Here is a 17572-nt window from a genome sequence, read left to right on the forward strand (position 1 = left end):
GATCAATGCAGTGCTTTGTGTGTGTGTGTGTGTGCGTGATGTTGAATGGATTGAAGATTGTTACTTTGACTTACATTACTTTACGTTCTGCAGAAGAAGACATCTGCAACAGCAGCCGATCAGCGTCGCACGGGGGGAGGACCCGCAACCCAGGAGCCTCTTACTGATATTGAGATCCGTGCCCTGTCCCTGGTCAGGGATAGCAACCGAGCCACCACTGGCATTGGAGCTGACCCACTCACACAAGAAGATGGTAAGTTGAATGAAATGCAGTCTGTGTTGCGGTCCTTTCATAGAAACATAGAAACATAGAAAATAGGTGCAGGAGTAGGCCATTCAGCCCTTCTAGCCTGCACCGCCATTCAATGAGTTCATGGCTGAACATGCGACTTCAGTACCCCCTTCCTGCTTTCTCGCCATACCCCTTGATCCCCCGAGTAGTAAGGACTTCATCTAACTCCCTTTTGAATATATTTAGTGAATTAGCCTCAACTACTTTCTGTGGTAGAGAATTCCACAGGTTCACCACTCTCTGGGTGAAGAAGTTTCTCTTCATCTCGGTCCTAAATGGCTTACCCCTTATCCTTAGACTGTGACCCCTGGTTCTGGACTTCCCCATGAAATGTCATGAAATGTAGCTGTAACTGTAATGTTGGCCTGATAAAATGTAATGTAAGTTTATTGCACTGTAATGTTGGCCTCATGTGATGTACTGCAATGTTGGGGACATGTAACGCAATGCATATATGTATTGTCTGTCTGCGATATGTAATGCAGTAATGCAGCAGTGGTAGACATTTCAGTTAGATTGCAATAAGTCACTGTACTACGTACTCATGTAACCCTGACCCCTCCTCTGGTTTTAAAATGTTTTATACTTCCAGACTCGGATGATTCAGACCACTCCGACACAGACGACAGACCCACTGTCTCCACCTCTGGCATCACCCAGCCCTCTCCCGGCTTCACCACTGGCAGAGATGAGGAAGACGAAGAGGAAGAGGAAGAGGAAGAACCGCTGATCCAGCATCCAGTGGAGGTGGAGGTGGGGTGGAGATGGAGGAGGATACCCCAGCTCCATGTGGGACAGCTGGAACATCCTCCACCACAGGGTCTGTATTCAGAGGATTCCCCCATGGCTCCTCTGATTCTGCGGGAATAAGTGGTGCACAGCAAGGCACGCCCAGTGTTGCAGTGCCTTTGCTGCAGCGACGGAGGTTGATGCAGGAAAGGTCAGTTGCTGCAGGCGTGTACCAGGACATGGTGCTTCTGTCACAGGCCAGTGCCAACATAGGTCGAGAGCTGCTCAAGGTCATGACTATGATAGCCATAAATATCGCGGCTCTATCAGAGCGGCAGTCGGAGGAAAGGTTGCGTATGTTCACCACGATGGAGCGAACCGCCAACGCCGTCAAAGCCATGCAGCAATTGACGGGATCAGGACATGGCGTGCCATAGTAGTCAGGTCGACAACACCTGAAGGTGGGGAGCTGACATCATCTTCCATGCCTGAAGCCGTGCCTTCCACATCAAGAGCTTCTCCTGAGGCCCCATTTATTGCGCCTTCAATGTCTGACCCCCAATGACAGCAACAGCATTCGGGGTGTGGTGCTGCACACTAGCTTGGTACCAGAACGGGAAGGTCCGGGCTCAGGGGCACAGGGAAAGGGAAGGGCTGGAGTAAGCAAGGGGGGAATAGTCCCAAGTGTGGTGTAGCATACAGGCGTGGGCGTGGGCGGGGCAGCGGGCATGGGTGAGAAAATAAAGGGTCTTTTTGTTGTAATAGAAGTTTGATCTGTAAAAGTTTATTAAAGTTGTAAAATTGTTGTTAAAGTTGTTAAAGTTTTGTTAAAGTTGTTATTAACGTTGTTAAAGTTGTTACAGTTGTTTTATAGTTATAAGTTTTACAAAGTTTTGAAATTGCTGTATATTTTTTATGTTTTTACATAAATGTTTGAATTGAATTTAAACACTCTTGTATAGTGTCAAACTTTTGGGGTAACAGTCATCAGGGTCCCAAAATGCAGTCTCCACATTCAAGCAAAGCGTTCATTTATGAGTTGCTGATGTAACAATTTTGCAGTTGCATAAGGTCCGCGTGCCCTCCGCTGGAGTGTTGGTGGTGGGTGGTGCCGTGGGTTAATTTGCAAGCTCCTCCTCATCCTCTTGCCTTTCATTGTCCTCTTCTTCTTCCTTCATCTGCTGCACTCAGGTGGTTCCGCAGTCCCCTGTGGCAATTCCTGTCTTCGCATGATTGCTAAATTATGCAACATGCAGCACACCACTGTGAACTAAGCAACCTGCTCAGGGTGGCCTTGCCACCTGCCTCTCAAGTGGTCCAAGCATCGAAAGCATTGCTTCAATATTCCTATTGTATTTTCAACTATGTTACATGTGGCTATATGGTATCGTTGCTCGGGTTCTGTAGGGCTTGATAGGGTAGCTGCAGGGAGGATGTTTTCCCTGGCTGGGGTGTCTAAAACAAGAGGTTACAGTCTCAGAATAAAGGGTCGGCCATTTAGGACTGAGATGAGGAGAAATTTTTTCACACAGAGGGTGGTGAATCTTTGGAATTCTCTACCCCTGAGGGCTGTGAAGGCTCAGTCTTTGAGTGTATTCAAGACAGAGGTCGATAGATTTTTGGATATTATGGGAATCAACGGATATGGGGATAGTGCAAGACAGTGTTGAGGTAGAAGATCAGCCTTGATCTTATTGAGTGGCAGAGCAGGCTCAAGGGGCTGAATGGCTTACTCCTGCTCCTATTTCTTATGTTCTTATGAATGGTGAGATCTAATGGTACCCCTGCAATGGTGGTGAGTGTGAAAGGAATGGCTTGGGCATTGTAGGGATCATTTATGGTGTTGGTGTGGGGTTGTGCCAACCTGGCACATCATGTGGCGTCAGGGTGTACAGCTTCAAGTGAAGCAAATTTGGCCATGATGAGGCCATCCCTGGCGTCCCAGGCAGCAATGTGGTTGGCTGCTGATGCCCTCTTTCCTATGCAGCAACAGGTGATTGCGGAGAAGTTTGGTGTTATTGTTGGTGCTGCTGGTGTGCCTGTTGCTGCTGGGGCTAATCATGGTCAGATTCTGAGGATCAAGGTGAGACAGTATAAAAGGCACACATGTTGATGGAATAGATGGCAGGTGAAGTAGAGAAGACAGAAGCATTCTGTTAATGGTGAGAGAGTTCTTCCATTGTGCTAAGAGTGCATAGAGAGTGGAAAGTGAAAAGCCTACAGAATCTGTTCTGGAAATGGACTGAGCAATGGCTTGTAGCTGAGGAAAGGGAAGATATGTCAGGTAGAAGCTGTTACTGTAGATTTGAAGCTGGAGCAATGGCCACTGAACTCCCACGTCAGATTGACAGCCATGGTCCCCGTGGCCATGGAATTAAAGTGAATAGGTAAGTTAAAAAAGCCTGTTAATGATCTGTCAACAAGATGGTACTGAGTTTAATTGGGTCGCCCACCACTGCCTGTCGAGACTGCTCGGCACTGACAGACCCGACATTGGGAAAGGCGCATTGTGGCGGGTTGACAGTGGGGTCCCGACCCGCTGTCAAAAAAAATAAAAATTTCCCACTGATCCCGCCCACTGATACCCCGGAAAAGTCAGGCCTCAGTTTCTCTCTGGAAAGATAAGTTAATATGAACTGAATGATGTTCCTCATCCACATCTATCCTGTGATTCTGTGATACAGGGTAGTACTCAATTTCCAGCTAAAATCCAGCACACAGAAACCCAAGGTTAAAAATGATGTGCATCCAAAGGTAATTGTCAGTGGACATGCCTTGGCCTATGTGCATGAGCAGTCTATCCGCCTCCTTCCTTACTCAAATTGACATATGTGGCCAGTATAGTTATGCAATCCATACAGGCACGGTCATCAAATATGATATCTGTGACCCCTATCTCAGTGAATGACTTGAAGCTTGATTCAATCCAGTTCTGCCATATAAATCTACACTGAAAATCGCTACATTAGAGTAATTTTAGAATTTTACCACCAATGCCAATTAAAGAATTCCACTCCTTTGAGGGATACACTATTATATATATATACATACACACATAAATATTATATTTTTTAATTTTTACAAAGTAGATTGGAGGCATGCTAAATAAAGACTGAAAGTTAAGAATTACGTCTTTGGATAAGTTGCCATTTCAGGCAGTATTCTGGTAGTAATGCTTCTTTAATAGAAACGCAACAAATCTTCAATGCAATTGATTGTGAACCACAACTGATCTTGAATGTCCCACCCTGCTCTGCTCTGATTTGTAGGAAGGCTCATTGCTATAATTTATAGAAGGGCTCTACAATCTCTGTGGTTGCTTTCACTGTCTGTTAGCATTTGTCTGTACAGTTCCGGTTGCAGGCTGGCTTGGATTGTTCTACAGCAGCAGAGTCAGGGTTTTTTCCACCAATACTGTGTCTGCGATGGGTTCAGAGAAGCATTGTTTTTCTACCTTTTTCTTTTATACATCTTCTTCCTTTTGCTTCAAATTATATATCTTCGTCTTGGTGGTGTTTGTTTTGAGAGCCTGGTAAGTGTCTGGTCAAAGATATATTGCAATTGCGCCTGACAAAGGGAGCTTGCCTTTTTTGCTTAGTACACTGCTTACACACCAATTGAATCTTGTAAATGCATGCAGCAGTGTCCTTGAAAGCTGTTTCAGGTTAATTGCTGTAATATTACATTTATATTTAACCTCAACATATACATTGATTCAAAACTGAATTGGTCGTCTATTTTACGATGTTTATATTCATTTAAATTATCAAAATATGGTGCTAAAATACTCAGTATTCCATACTGTAATACATATTAATGTAATAATTATAGACTGCCATCTATTAATTACCTTAACATGTTGTAACTTTCACTCTTTTGCTGGATAACTACTACCATTATTTGATAAATGTTATTCTTGATAAACAGATACTGTGTCACTTGATACCGTATATTTGCAATTTAAACTGGATTCTTGAATTGTTTTTGAAATTAACTATAAATAATTTATCAGAATAGCAATGTTGTGGATTTTATTTCCACTGCAGTGGTTGATGCAGGTGTTTAAAGTTTACTCCACTGAATGACATTTACTCCAATGCTTACAAATGATATTTGCATGCCATGGTGATAACATGTCCACTCTGTGGTAGTTTCAGGGGTGTCTTACATTTTAAATTGCTGGAATGGTAGTTTGTAATTAAGTCAGGTTAAGAAAAAGTGGAATATTTTGAATCACTTGCAGAGGTATTGTGCATTGTTAGAGTATGTCAGGTGGTGCCTCATCTCTATTGAAGTGAACAGCCATCGTGAAAGTTTATTTATTGAAATTAATATCTACTCGTATTTACAAAAGTCGGTTTATAACTTGTATCCCCCCACAGACCAGGCATTACACTTCAAACTCTCACGCTTTGTTACAAATGGAAACCATTTTTTTAAAGAGAAAAAAGAAGAAAGGCAGCAAGTTCAAGTCATTTTTTTTCTGACCTGGAGCCAGAAATTTGTATGTAGCTACAAATACCCTCTAATTAACCTCAGGAGTTTACAAGCAGTTGCAATTACAGGCATTTGCATATTTAGACCACTTATCCACAGGACCTACCTAAACCAGACATTTCACAACCTCGGCATCCTATTTGACCCAAACTGAGCTTCTGTGCCCATATCCTTTCCATCACAAAGGCTATCTACTTCCACCTCCATAACATCCCTTGCCTCCGACCCTACCTCAGCCTATCTACTGCTGGTGCCCTTATCCATTGCCTTTGACACCTCCAGACTTGACTATTCCAATGCTCTTCTGGCTAGCCTCCTATCCTTCACCAGCTGTAAACTTCAGCTCATCTAAAACTCTGCTACCTGTATCCTATCCTGCACCAAGTCCCAATTGCCAATCACTCGGTCCTCACTGAGCTGCAATGCCTTTGGGTCTCCCCAACACCTGAAATTTAAAATTCTCATCCTGCTGTTTAAGTCCCTTCATGGCCTCATCCATCCCCAATTTTGTCCCTTTCCAGCCCTAAATCCCCACCCCCCAAACTCTTTACTCTTCAGCCTCTGGCTGCTTGTGCATTTTAATTCCCTTAACTTTATCATTGACAGTCATGCCTTCAGCTGACTCGGGAATTCCCTCCCTTAACTCCTCCTCCTCTGCAGCTTCCTCTCCTCCTTAAGATACTCCTTAATCCTACCTCTTTGACCAAACTTTGGTCAGGCCTTCTAATGTCTTCTGTGGCCTAGTGTCCATTTTCTGATTACCCCTCTGTGAAGCACCTTGGGACATTTTTCAATTTTAAAGGCGCAATATAAATGCAAACTGTTATAAAAGGAGAGGTCTGGTTACACACAGGTTGCTCCATCTTAGCAGCTAAACATAACTAAGCTGCAGACTGTAATGGGGAGAAATTCGATTTGTGCAGAAAACAGGCGCGAAATGGGCATAGCGGCCGATACGTATGCCCGATGACATCGGTGAGACCAAATTAGGGCTTGTATCTCATTTGATTATGATTGGCAAGTTACCAGTGCTACTCTCGTTGTTTGTTGGCAGCCCATTGACTGCAGTGATGCCATTTAAAGGAGGTGCCTTTTGAATCATAGCACTCAGTCCTTTCTGTAAAGTGGAGATGACAGCTTGGAGACAGTTTCCCAGCAGCTGCAGATCTTTGCACTCTGACTTGCTACTCTTCCTCCACATGAACCTCCAGCCCCAGTGCTCTCAATGAAGCCAAATAACTCTCCACAATTTTTGAACTCAGGTTAAAGTAGTCAACACAGCCAGAAATCGGCCTAAAAGTCTACAAGCAGTCTAAAACAATTAACTGGAGATTTTCATGAATGCAGCTGAGGAACCTTTAAATAACACAGGTGTAGCCTCTTCCCTGATTCTTACTGCCAAGGATTTGTGGGAGGGTTTTAGAAAAGGGGACATAGTTTTAGAATAAGGGATCGCCCATTTAAAACTGAGATGAGGAGGAATTTCTTCTCTCAGAGGGTTGTAAATCTATAGAATTCTTTGTCCCAGAGAGCTGTGGAGGCTGGGTCATTGAATATATTTAAAGTGGAGATAGACAGATTTTTGAGTGATAAGGGAATAAAGGGTTATGGGGAATGGGCAGGGAAGTGGACCTGAGTCCATGATCAGATCAGCCATAATCTTAATAAATGGCGGAGCAGGCTCAAGGGATCAAGTGACCTACTCCTGCTCCTATATCTTATGTTCTTATGTAATGAACAAATACAATGCTCCTAAAGATCAGTTTGACAGAAGTGTCTTTTTTTTCATTTGTTCCGGGTATGTGTGTGTCTCTGGCAAGGCCAGCATTTATTGCCCGTCCCTAATTGCACTTGAGAAGGTGGTGGTGAGCCGTCTTCTTAAACCGCTGCAGTCCCTGTGTTGAAGGTACTCCCATAGTACTGTTAAGTAGGGAGTTCCAGGATTTTGACCCAGTGACGATGAAGGAATGCCTATATATTTCCAAGTCAGGATAGCGTGTAACTTGGAGGGGAACTTGGAGGTGATTGTGTTCCTATGCGCCTGCTGCCCTTGTACTTCTAGGTGGTAGAAGTCATGAGTTTGGGATATGCTGTCAAAGAAGCCTTGGCGAGTTGCTGCAGTGCATCTTGTAGATGGTATACACCGTAGCCACGTTGCACTGGTGGTGGAGTGAATATTTAAGTTGGTGGATGGGGTGCCAATCAAGTGGGCTGCATTGTCCTGGAAGGTGTTGAGTTTCTTGAGTATTGTTGGAGCTGCACTCATTCAGGCAAGTTGAGAGTATACCCTTACCCTTCTGACGTGCCTTGTAGATGGTGGAAAGGCTTTAGGGAGTCAGGAGGTGAGACACTCACCACAGAATACATAGCCTCTGGCCTATTCTTGTAGCCACAGTATTTATGTGGCTGGTCCAGTTATGTTTCTGGTTAATGGTGATCCGCAGGATGTTAATAGTGGGGAATTTGGTGATGGTAATGCCTTTGAATGTCAAGGGGTAGTGGTTAATCTCTCTTGTTTGAGGATTTCATTGCCTGGCACTCGTGTGGCGTGAATGTTTCTTGCCACTTATCAACCCAAGCCTGAATGTTGTCCAGGTCTTGCTGCATACGGGCATGGAATGCTTCATTGGAGGCATGGAGCAGTGAATGGCATCGAACACTGTACAATCATCAGTGAACTTCCCCTCTTCTGACCTTTTGATAGAGGGAAGGTCATTGATGAAGCAACTGAAGATGGTTGAGCCTAGGGCAATGCCCTGAAGAACTTCTGCAGCAATATCCCGGGCTGAGATATTTGGCCTCCAACAACCACAACCATCTTCCTTTGTGCCTCCAGCCAGCGGAACATTTTCCCATCTGATTCCCATTGGCTTCAATTTTACTAGGGCTCATTGATGTCACACTCGGTCAAATGCTGCCATGAGTCACTCTGACCTCACCTCTGGAATTCAGCCCTTTTGTCCATGTTTGGACCATGGCTTCAATGAGGTCCTGGCAGAACCCAAACTGAACATCAGTGAGGAAGTTATTGGTGAAAGGTGCACTGTCGAAGACACCTTCCATCGCTTTGCTGATGATTGAGAGTAAACTGAAGGGGAGGTAAATGGCTGAATTAGATTTGTCCTGCTTTTTGTGGACGGAACATACATGGGAATTTTTCCACATTATAGGGTAGATTTCAGTACTGTAGCTGTACCAGAACAGCTTGGCTAGTTCTGGAGCACATGTCTTCAGCACAACAGCTAGGATGTTGTCAGGGCCCATAGCCTTTGCTGTATCCAGTGCCTTCAGCCGTTTCTTCATATCACCTGGAGTGAATTGAATTGACTGAAGACTGGCTTCTGTGATGTTGGGGACTTCAGGAGGAGGCCGATATGGATCATCCACTCCGCACTTCTGGCTGAAGATGGTTGCAATTGCTTCAGTCTTGGCTTTTGCACTCACATGCTGCACTATTGAGGATAGGGATGTTCATAGAGCCTCTTGCATGACTGAATGTGGCAGGATTGCAGAGCTTTGATCTGATCCATTGGTTGTGAGATCACTTAGCCCTGTCTATAGCATGTTGCTTCTGCTGTTCAGCATGTATGTAGTCCTGTGTAACAGCTTCCCCAGATTGGTACATCATTTTTAGATACGCCTGGTGCTGCCCCTGGCATGTTCCTCTACACACCTCATTGAACCAGTGTTGGTCCTCCCACTTGATGGTAACAGTAGACTGATGGATATGCTAAGCGATGAGGTTATATATTGTGATGGAATACAATTCTGCTGCTGCTGATGGCCCACAGCACCTCATGGATGCCCAGTTTTAAGCTGCTAGATCTGTTTTGAATCTATTCCATTAAGCACTGTGGTTGTGCCATACAACACGATGGAGGGTGTCCTCAGTATAAAGGCAGGACTTTTCACTGCTACCAATCCTGTCATGGACAGATGCGATAGGTAGATTGGTGAGGATAAGGTCAAGTGGGTTTTTCCCTTGTGTTGGTTCTCTCATCACCTGCTGCAGGCCCACTCTGGCAGCTATGTCTTTCAGGACTCGACCAGCTTGGTCAGTAGTGGTTCTACCGAGCCACTCTTGATGATGGACATTGAAGTCCCCCACATTGAAGTACATTCTGTGCCCTTGCTATTCTCAGTGTTTCTTCCAAGTGGTGTTCAACATGGAGAAACACTGATTGATCAGCTGAGGGAGGGTGGTAGGTAGTAATCAGCTGGAGATTTCCTTGCCCAATCTTAACCTGAAATCATGCGACTTCATGGGGTCTGGAGTCAATGTTGAGGACTTCTAGGGCCACTCCCTGCTGACTGTATATCACTGTGCCACTACCTTTGGAGGGTCTGTCTTGCTAGTGGGACAGGACATACCTAGGGATGGTGATGGAGGAGTCTGGTAAATTGGCTGAAAGGTATGATTCTGTGAGTATTTTTATGTCAGGCTGTTGCTTGACTAGTCTGTGACACAGCTCTCCCAAATTTTGGCATAAGTCCCCAGACATTAGTGAGGAGGACTTTGCAGAGTTGACTTGGCTGGTTGTGCCATTGTTGTGTCAGAAGCAGATGCTTAGGTCTCCAGTCATGTACCACAGTCACCACCAGATTATTAGCAATTGAGTTTACAGTTGTACTGAGGGTTTAGTCACGTGGCTGTTATGTTCTGAATAACTGCCATTGTTTGTTAGAAAACATATGATCATACGGGTAAAATGGTAGAATACATGTCAATCGATGCTATCTTTTTATTGGCACATTGCCACCCAAAATGTTGAAATTGTTTCCAATTTGGCATTCAATAAATTGATTTAAACTGATCAATTTTGACTAATTTCAGGGTCAGAATTCAGTCTGCTGTTAAAGAGTAAATCAAAGGACTATCCATACAATGTGATAGTTATAAAAGTTGTTTGACCAGACTAGATAACAAAACAAAATAATAGTGGTTGTTTTGCCTGTAGTTTAATCCATCTGCATAAACATGAAGGTAGGATTTCCTCTATTGGTGCTCTCTAGGGATCCAACAGGTGTCGTGCACCTCACTACAGCGGAGGGAACAGCTACCTGCATTTATTCTACCCTGGGCCATTTGCACAGCCTCAGTGCAACACAGGCCCAATTCCTGGGTAACACTTGTGCGCGAACATCAGGCAGGAAACAGGAGCACAACTGCAGGCCTCGAGGCCTTCTGACTGCTGCAGAGGAGAGGGAGGGGAAGATCATTTTTTGGACTTGTCTGCAGAATCTCTACCCTGTCCCTGAGAACTCTGCAGAATTCCTCTCCTACGCTGTGTTGCTTGGGTTTGGACTGATCTTTACTGCATCAAAATGAGGCAGAAGACTGAAAATGATCCCTTGTCTGCAGTAAAATATGACGCTGAGTGTCATGTATGCAAACTCTTTGTATTCACTATGTAACTATGTATGATGTACCACCTGAGGACGCTGCTGTTGGAGGCCCAGGGGTTTCCTGCCTTGGTGTGCAGGGGCATATAAAAGGCAGCTAGCCTTGCTGCCTCTCACTTTGCAGTCATATTAAATGGATTGAAGTCACACAGCTTTTACTCAGAGTACAAGGCCTTGTGGAGTTATTCGATGGTAATTGCAGACATAATAACTGGTGACGAGAATACGAACTTTCACGCGATTATGGTTACCTTTGGCATACTAAAAGACTTCGCAGAGGGTCATGATTGGGATGCCTTCACGGAAAGGCTTGAGCAATATTTTGTGGCAAACGACCTGGCAGGGGAGACAGACACATTGGCAGAGAAGCGCAAGGTTATACTGCTGACCAGTTGTGGGCCCAAGGTCTACCGCCTCATCAGGGACTTGCTGGCACCCATGAAGGCCAAGGATAAAACATACAATGAGCTGACTGAACTAATTTGTGATATCATACAGATGACTTCCTACCAGAATCGGATCTCATTTGCAAGTACTGTACATAAAATAATGCCGATTGCAGGCAGAACTGTTGAACTAATAAGAACTGTACAGAGCAGAGCCTACTGCTGCTAGGCCGCCAAGGGGTGTAAATGTGAAATCATTAACACAATTCTGGCGTTGCGGGGGTAATCATGGGGCCCATCAGTCGATTTAAAGACTATGTGTGCAAAAGCTGTAGAACAAGGGGTCACCTCCAGCGAACGTGCAAACGTACTGCGACTCACCACGTGGCAGTGGAGTCAGCAGAAGAGTCCCAATCCAGCGTGGATCACAAAGGCCAAGCTGGAGAGGCAACTCAGCCCGAGGGAACAGTGTGTGGGGTGCACACCCTCTTCACAAAAAGTCCTCCCATGATGATAAAAGTCAAATTAAATGGCGTTCCTATATCCATGGAGCTGGACACAGGGGCGAGTCAGTCAATTATGAGCCAGAAGGCATTTGAAAGGCTGTGGGGCAACAACAAAGCATAAAGACCCAAGCTGCTGAGCGTGATTCAGATAAAGCTGTGCATTTACTCCAAGGAACTGATATCAGTTATTGGCAGTGCGAGCGTAAAAGTATCCTATGTTGGAGAGGCACACGAGCTGCCATTGTGGATTGTACCAGGCGATGGGCCAACGCTGCTTGGCAGAAGCTGGATGGGGAAGATTCGGTGGAACTGGGAAGACGTCAAAGTATTATCGTCAGTGGACAATGCTTCCTGTGCTCAAGTACTGAGCAAGTTCCAATCTTTATTTGAACTAGGCATCGGCAACTTCACAGGCACCAAAGTACAGATCCACTTGGTCCCCAAGGCACGGCCCGTTCATCACAAGGCTCGAGCGGTCCCTTACATGATGAGGGAGAAAGTGGAGATCGAATTGGACTGACTTCAATGCGAGGGAATCATATTGCCAGTCGAGTTCAACGAGTGGGCCAGCCCGATTGTTCCGGTATTAAAGAGTGATGGCACGGTTAGAATCTACGGCAACTATAAAGTAACAATCAACCGAGTCTCGTTACAGGACCAGTACCCACTACCCAAAGCCGATGCCATTTTCGTGACATTAGCAGGGGGAAAGGCGTTCACCAAGCTGGATCTAATCTCCGCTTACATAACCCAGGAGCTGGTTGAGTCGTCGAAAAAAATTAACATGCATTAACATGCACAAAGGACTGTTCGTGTACCACAGGTGCCCGTTCGGGATTCACTCGGCTGCAGCCATATTCCAAAGAAACATGGAGAGCCTGTTGAAATCGGTTCCACGCACCGTCGTATTTCAGGATGACATCTTCATCACTGGCCGCGACACCTCCGAACACCTGCACAACCTGGAAGAAGTTTTAAGTCGACTAAACAGAGTTGGACTCCAGTTGAAACGATCCAAATATGTCTTCCTGGCGCCAGAGGTAAAATTCCTGGGGAGGAAGATTGCGGCAGACGGCATCAGACCCACGGACTCGAAGACAGAGGCCATCAAGAATGCACCCACACCACGAAATGTAACGGAGCTGCGTTCGTTCCTGGGACTCCTCAACTATATCGGTAACTTTCTTCCAGGGTTGAGCACCTTGCTGGAACCGTTGCACAAGCTGTCACGCAAGGGAGATGACTGGGCTTGGGGTAAAAATCAAGAGGCCGCCTTTGAGAAGGCCAGAAACCTGCTGTATTCGAATAAGTTGCTGGTATTATATGACTCATGTAAATGTCTAGTTTTAGCATGTGATGCATCGTCATATGCTGTCGGGTGTGTTTTGCAGCAAGCCAATGCAGTGGGCAAGCTCCAACCAGTTGCATATACATCCAGAAGCCTATCAAAGGCCGAAAGAGGCTACAGTATGGTCGAAAAGGAGGCTTTAGCCTGTGTTTACGGTGTAAAAAAGATGCACCAATATTTGGTTGGACTCAGGTTCGAGTTAGAGACGGACCACAAGCCCGTAATCTCACTGTTTTCGGAAAGCAAAGGCATAAACACCAGTGCTTTGTCTCGAATCCAAAGATGGGCACTAACACTGTCTGCGTACGACTATGTGATCCACCACAGGCCAGGCACTTAAAACTGTGCCGATGCTGTCAGCCGACTACCGTTGTCCACCACCGGGGTGGAAACGGCACAGCCCACAGACCTGCTACTGGCCATGGATACCTTTGATAGCGAAGGGTCACCGGTAACGACCCACCAAATTAAAACCTGGACCAGCCAGGATCCTCTGCTATCCCTTGTAAAAAGTTGCGTCCTTAATGGGAGCTGGTCAGCGGTCCCGAGAGACATGCAAGACGAGATCAAGCCATTTCACTGTCGAAAAGGTCGAAATGTCGATCCATTCAGATTGCCTCTTATGGGGCAACCGCGTTATCTTGCCAAAGAAAGGCAGGGAAACCTTCATACGTGACCTACACAGCACCCACCCAGGCATAGTCATGATGAAGGCTATCGCCAGGTCCCACGTCTAGTGGCCCGGCATTGACTCGGACCTGGAGTCGTGCATGCACCAGTGTAACACATACTCCCAAATGAGCAATGCTCCCAGGGAGGCTCCACTTAGTCTCTGGTTCTGGCCCTCAAAACCATGGTCCAGGATCTATGTGGATTATGCGGGCACCTTTCTGGGAAAGATATTCCTGGTTATTGTGGAAGCCTACTCCAAATGGATTGAATGTGCAGTAATGGCATCCAGCATGTCCGCAGCCACCCTTGAAAGCCTCAGGGTCATGTTTGCCACTCATGGCTTACCCGACATTCTTGTCAGCGACAATGGTCAATGAATTCATGACTTGTAATGGCATCAAGCATGTCAGATCTGCCCCCTTCAAGCCCGCATCCAACGGCCAAGCGGAGCAGGCAGTCCAAACCATAAAGCAGAGCTTGAAACGTGTCACGTAAGGCTCCTGACAAACCCACCTGTCCCGGGTACTGCTCAGCTACAGGACACGACCACCCCACTCACTTACCGGGGTTTCCCCTGCAGAATTACTAATGAAACAAGCACTCAAAACCAGGCTCTCCTTAGTACACCCTGACCTCATTGATCAAGTGGAAACCAGGCGTTATCAGCAAAACACGTACCATAATCACACGGCTGTATCACGTGACATCACTGTAAATGACCCTGTGTTTGTGCTGAATTACGGTCAGGGCCCCAAATGGGTCGCTGGCACAGGGGAATAGAGTGTTTGTTGTCAAACTGCTTAACGGTCAAATGGACAGAAAACATTTGGACCAAACCAAATTACGATTCACAGATAACCAGGAACCACCAGAAGAGGACCTCAGCTTCAGTGACCAATGATACACACCCAATCGACAACAGACTTCGTTGCCAACCACGAGGATGATCCCACCATCCCCAACAGTCCAGCCCAACCAGTCGCACTGCAGGACAGCAGTGGCCCAACCAACTCACTCAGGCCAGAAGCGACACTCAGACAGTCAACCAGGGAGTGCAGGCTCCAATTCGCCTTAACCTGTAATCAACTCCCATCAAAGACATTGGGGGGGAATGATGTCATGTATGCAAACTCTTTGTATTCACCATGTAACTATGTATGATGTACCACCTGAGGCCGCTGCTGTTGGAGGCCCAGGGGTTTCCTGCCCTGGTGTGCAGAGGCATATAAAAGGCAGCCAGCCATGCTGCCTCTCACTTTGCAGTCGTATTAAATGGACTGAAGTCACACAGCTTTTACTCAGAGTACAAAGCCTCGTGGAGTTATTCGATGGTAATTGTAGACATAATACTGAGCCTGTACCTACTACCAGCTCAGGCCCATTGGCATATTGTAAGGAAGCCCCGGAAAACCCTGGGGGAATGTGGGGTGGTTGGGGATGTGTGCATGGGGAGCAGCAGAGATCTGAGGAAATAGATTGCTGCCACTGTTTCCTATTCACTCCATCTGGGGAATGACGACTCCCTAAGCACAATAAAAAGGAAAATCTACTTTATTTTAATATACTGTTAACCGTGAGATAACCTAATATCCTTAAAATTGCTGAAATAATGTACAGCACATACACTTAAACTGTTTGGCCTAGGCTGCCCCTGGATAATAATTTGCCTGATCTGGGGTGAGCAGAAGCAGAAGGCCAGAGGACATGCATTCTACTGTGTCCCCATCATTTTATGAAGGCCATTTCCATGGGCAAACTCTGCCCATTCCATATAGCTGGGCAAATGTTAACTACATGCTAATGAAGGAAACACAGCCTCTTCCTTGTTTTCCACCATTTTCACTCTTTGAACACAACATACAGGCATCACTTGTTAGGCTCTGCCATCCAGCATACAGATGCCAGCATGGAGGAACTGAAGAAAATCCTTATTAGTCAGGAAATTGTGTTAGGGAAATTGATGGGATTGAAGGCCGATAAATCCCCAGGGTCTGATAGTCTGCATCCCAGAGTACTTAAGGAAGTGACCCTAGAAATAGTGGATGCATTAGTGATCATTTTCCAACATTCTATAGACTCTGGATCAGTTCCTATGGACTGGAGGGTAGCTAATGTAACACCACTTTTTAAAAAAAAGTCGGAGAGAGAAAACAAAATTATATACCAGTTAGTCTGACATCAGAAGTGGGTAAAATGTTGGAATCAATTATTAAAGATATACTAGCAATGCATTTGGAAAGCAGTGACAGAATCGGTCCAAGTCAGCATAGATATATGAAAGGGAAATCATGCTTGGCAAATCTTCTAGAATTTTTTGAGGATGTAACAAGTAGAGTGGACAAGGGAGAACCAGTGGATGTAGTGTATTTGGACTTTCAAAAGGCTTTTGACAAGGTCTCACACAAGAGATTAGTGTGCAATATTAAAGTACATGGTATTGGGGTAATGTATTGACGTGGATAGAGAACTGGTTGGCAGACAGGGAGCAGAGAGTAGGAATAAACGAGTCCTTTTCAGAATAGCAGGCAGTGACTAGTGGGGTACCGCAAGGTTCAATGCTGGGCCCCCAGCTATTTACAATATACAATAATGATTTGGACAAAGGAATTGAATGTAATATCTCCAAGTTTGCAGATGACACTAAGCTGGGTGGCAGTGTGAGCTGTGAGGAGGATGCTAAGAGGCTGCAGGATGACTTGGACAGGTTAGGTGAGTGGGCAAATGCATGGCAGATGCAGTATAATGTAGATAAAGGTGATGTTCTCCACTTTGGTGGCAAAAACAGGGAGGCAGAATATTATCTGAATGGTGACAGATTAGGAAAAGGAGAGATGCATCGAGTCCTGGGTGTCATGGTACATCAGTCATTGAAGGTTGGCATGCAGGTACAGCAGGCGGTGAAGAAGGCAAATGGCATGTTGGCCTTCATAGCGAGAGGATTTGTGTATAGGAGCAGGGAGGTCTTACTGCAGCTGTACAGGGTCTTGGTGAGGCCACACCTTGAATACTGTGTACAGTTTTGGTCTCCTAACCTGAGGAAGAACATTCTGGCTATTGAGGGAGTGCAGCGAAGGTTCACCAGAATGATTCCCGGGATGGCAGGACTGACATATGAAGGAAGACTGAATTGACTAGGTTTATATTCACTGGAATTTAGAAGAATGAGGGGGGATCTCATAGAAATATGTAAAATTCTGACGGGATTGGTCAGGTTAGATGCACGAAGAAAGTTCCTGATGTTGGGGAAGTCCAGAACCAGGGTTCACAGTCGAAGGATAAGGGGTAAGCCATTTAGAACCGAGATGAGGAGAAACTTCTTCACTCAGAGAATTGTGAACCTGTGGAATTCTCTACCACAGAAAGTTGTTGAGGCCAATTCGTTAGATATATTCAAAAGGGAGTTAGATGTGGCCCTTACAGCTAAAGGGATCAAGGGGTATGGAGAGAAAGCAGGAACGGGGTTCTGAAGTTGCATGATCAGCCATGATCATATTGAATGGCGGTGCAGGCTCGAAGGGCCGAATGGCCTACTCCTGCACCTATTTTCTATGTTTCTATGTTTCTATAATGGGCCTCTTGGAAAAATTGAAAAGCTCTGCACAGGCCCTACAGTCAAACAGAAAAACTCATGGACACTAAAAGCATTTCTCACTGGTTGCCCCTTTATCCCATTGGAGCATTACAACCGTGCTCGATCCTGTCCTTACACTTCCAATAAAGATCCATTGATGAGCAATCA

The 17572-nt window shown here is 45.6% G+C and overlaps 1 protein-coding gene across 1 annotated transcript in view; it reads left to right on the top strand.

Annotated features, from left to right (window-relative positions):
* Positions 1 to 4446: 4446 nt before the first annotated feature.
* gabrg1 (gamma-aminobutyric acid type A receptor subunit gamma1) overlaps positions 4447 to 17572 on the top strand; it is a 261702-nt gene continuing 248576 nt past the window's right edge. The window contains exon 1 of the mRNA XM_070863136.1: positions 4447 to 4553. Within this exon, the coding sequence (XP_070719237.1) occupies positions 4447 to 4553 (107 nt within the window). The remainder of the gene's footprint in view (positions 4554 to 17572) is intronic.

This window comes from Pristiophorus japonicus, chromosome 2 (assembly GCF_044704955.1).
Source record: "Pristiophorus japonicus isolate sPriJap1 chromosome 2, sPriJap1.hap1, whole genome shotgun sequence".
Taxonomy (NCBI): Eukaryota; Metazoa; Chordata; class Chondrichthyes; family Pristiophoridae; genus Pristiophorus; species Pristiophorus japonicus.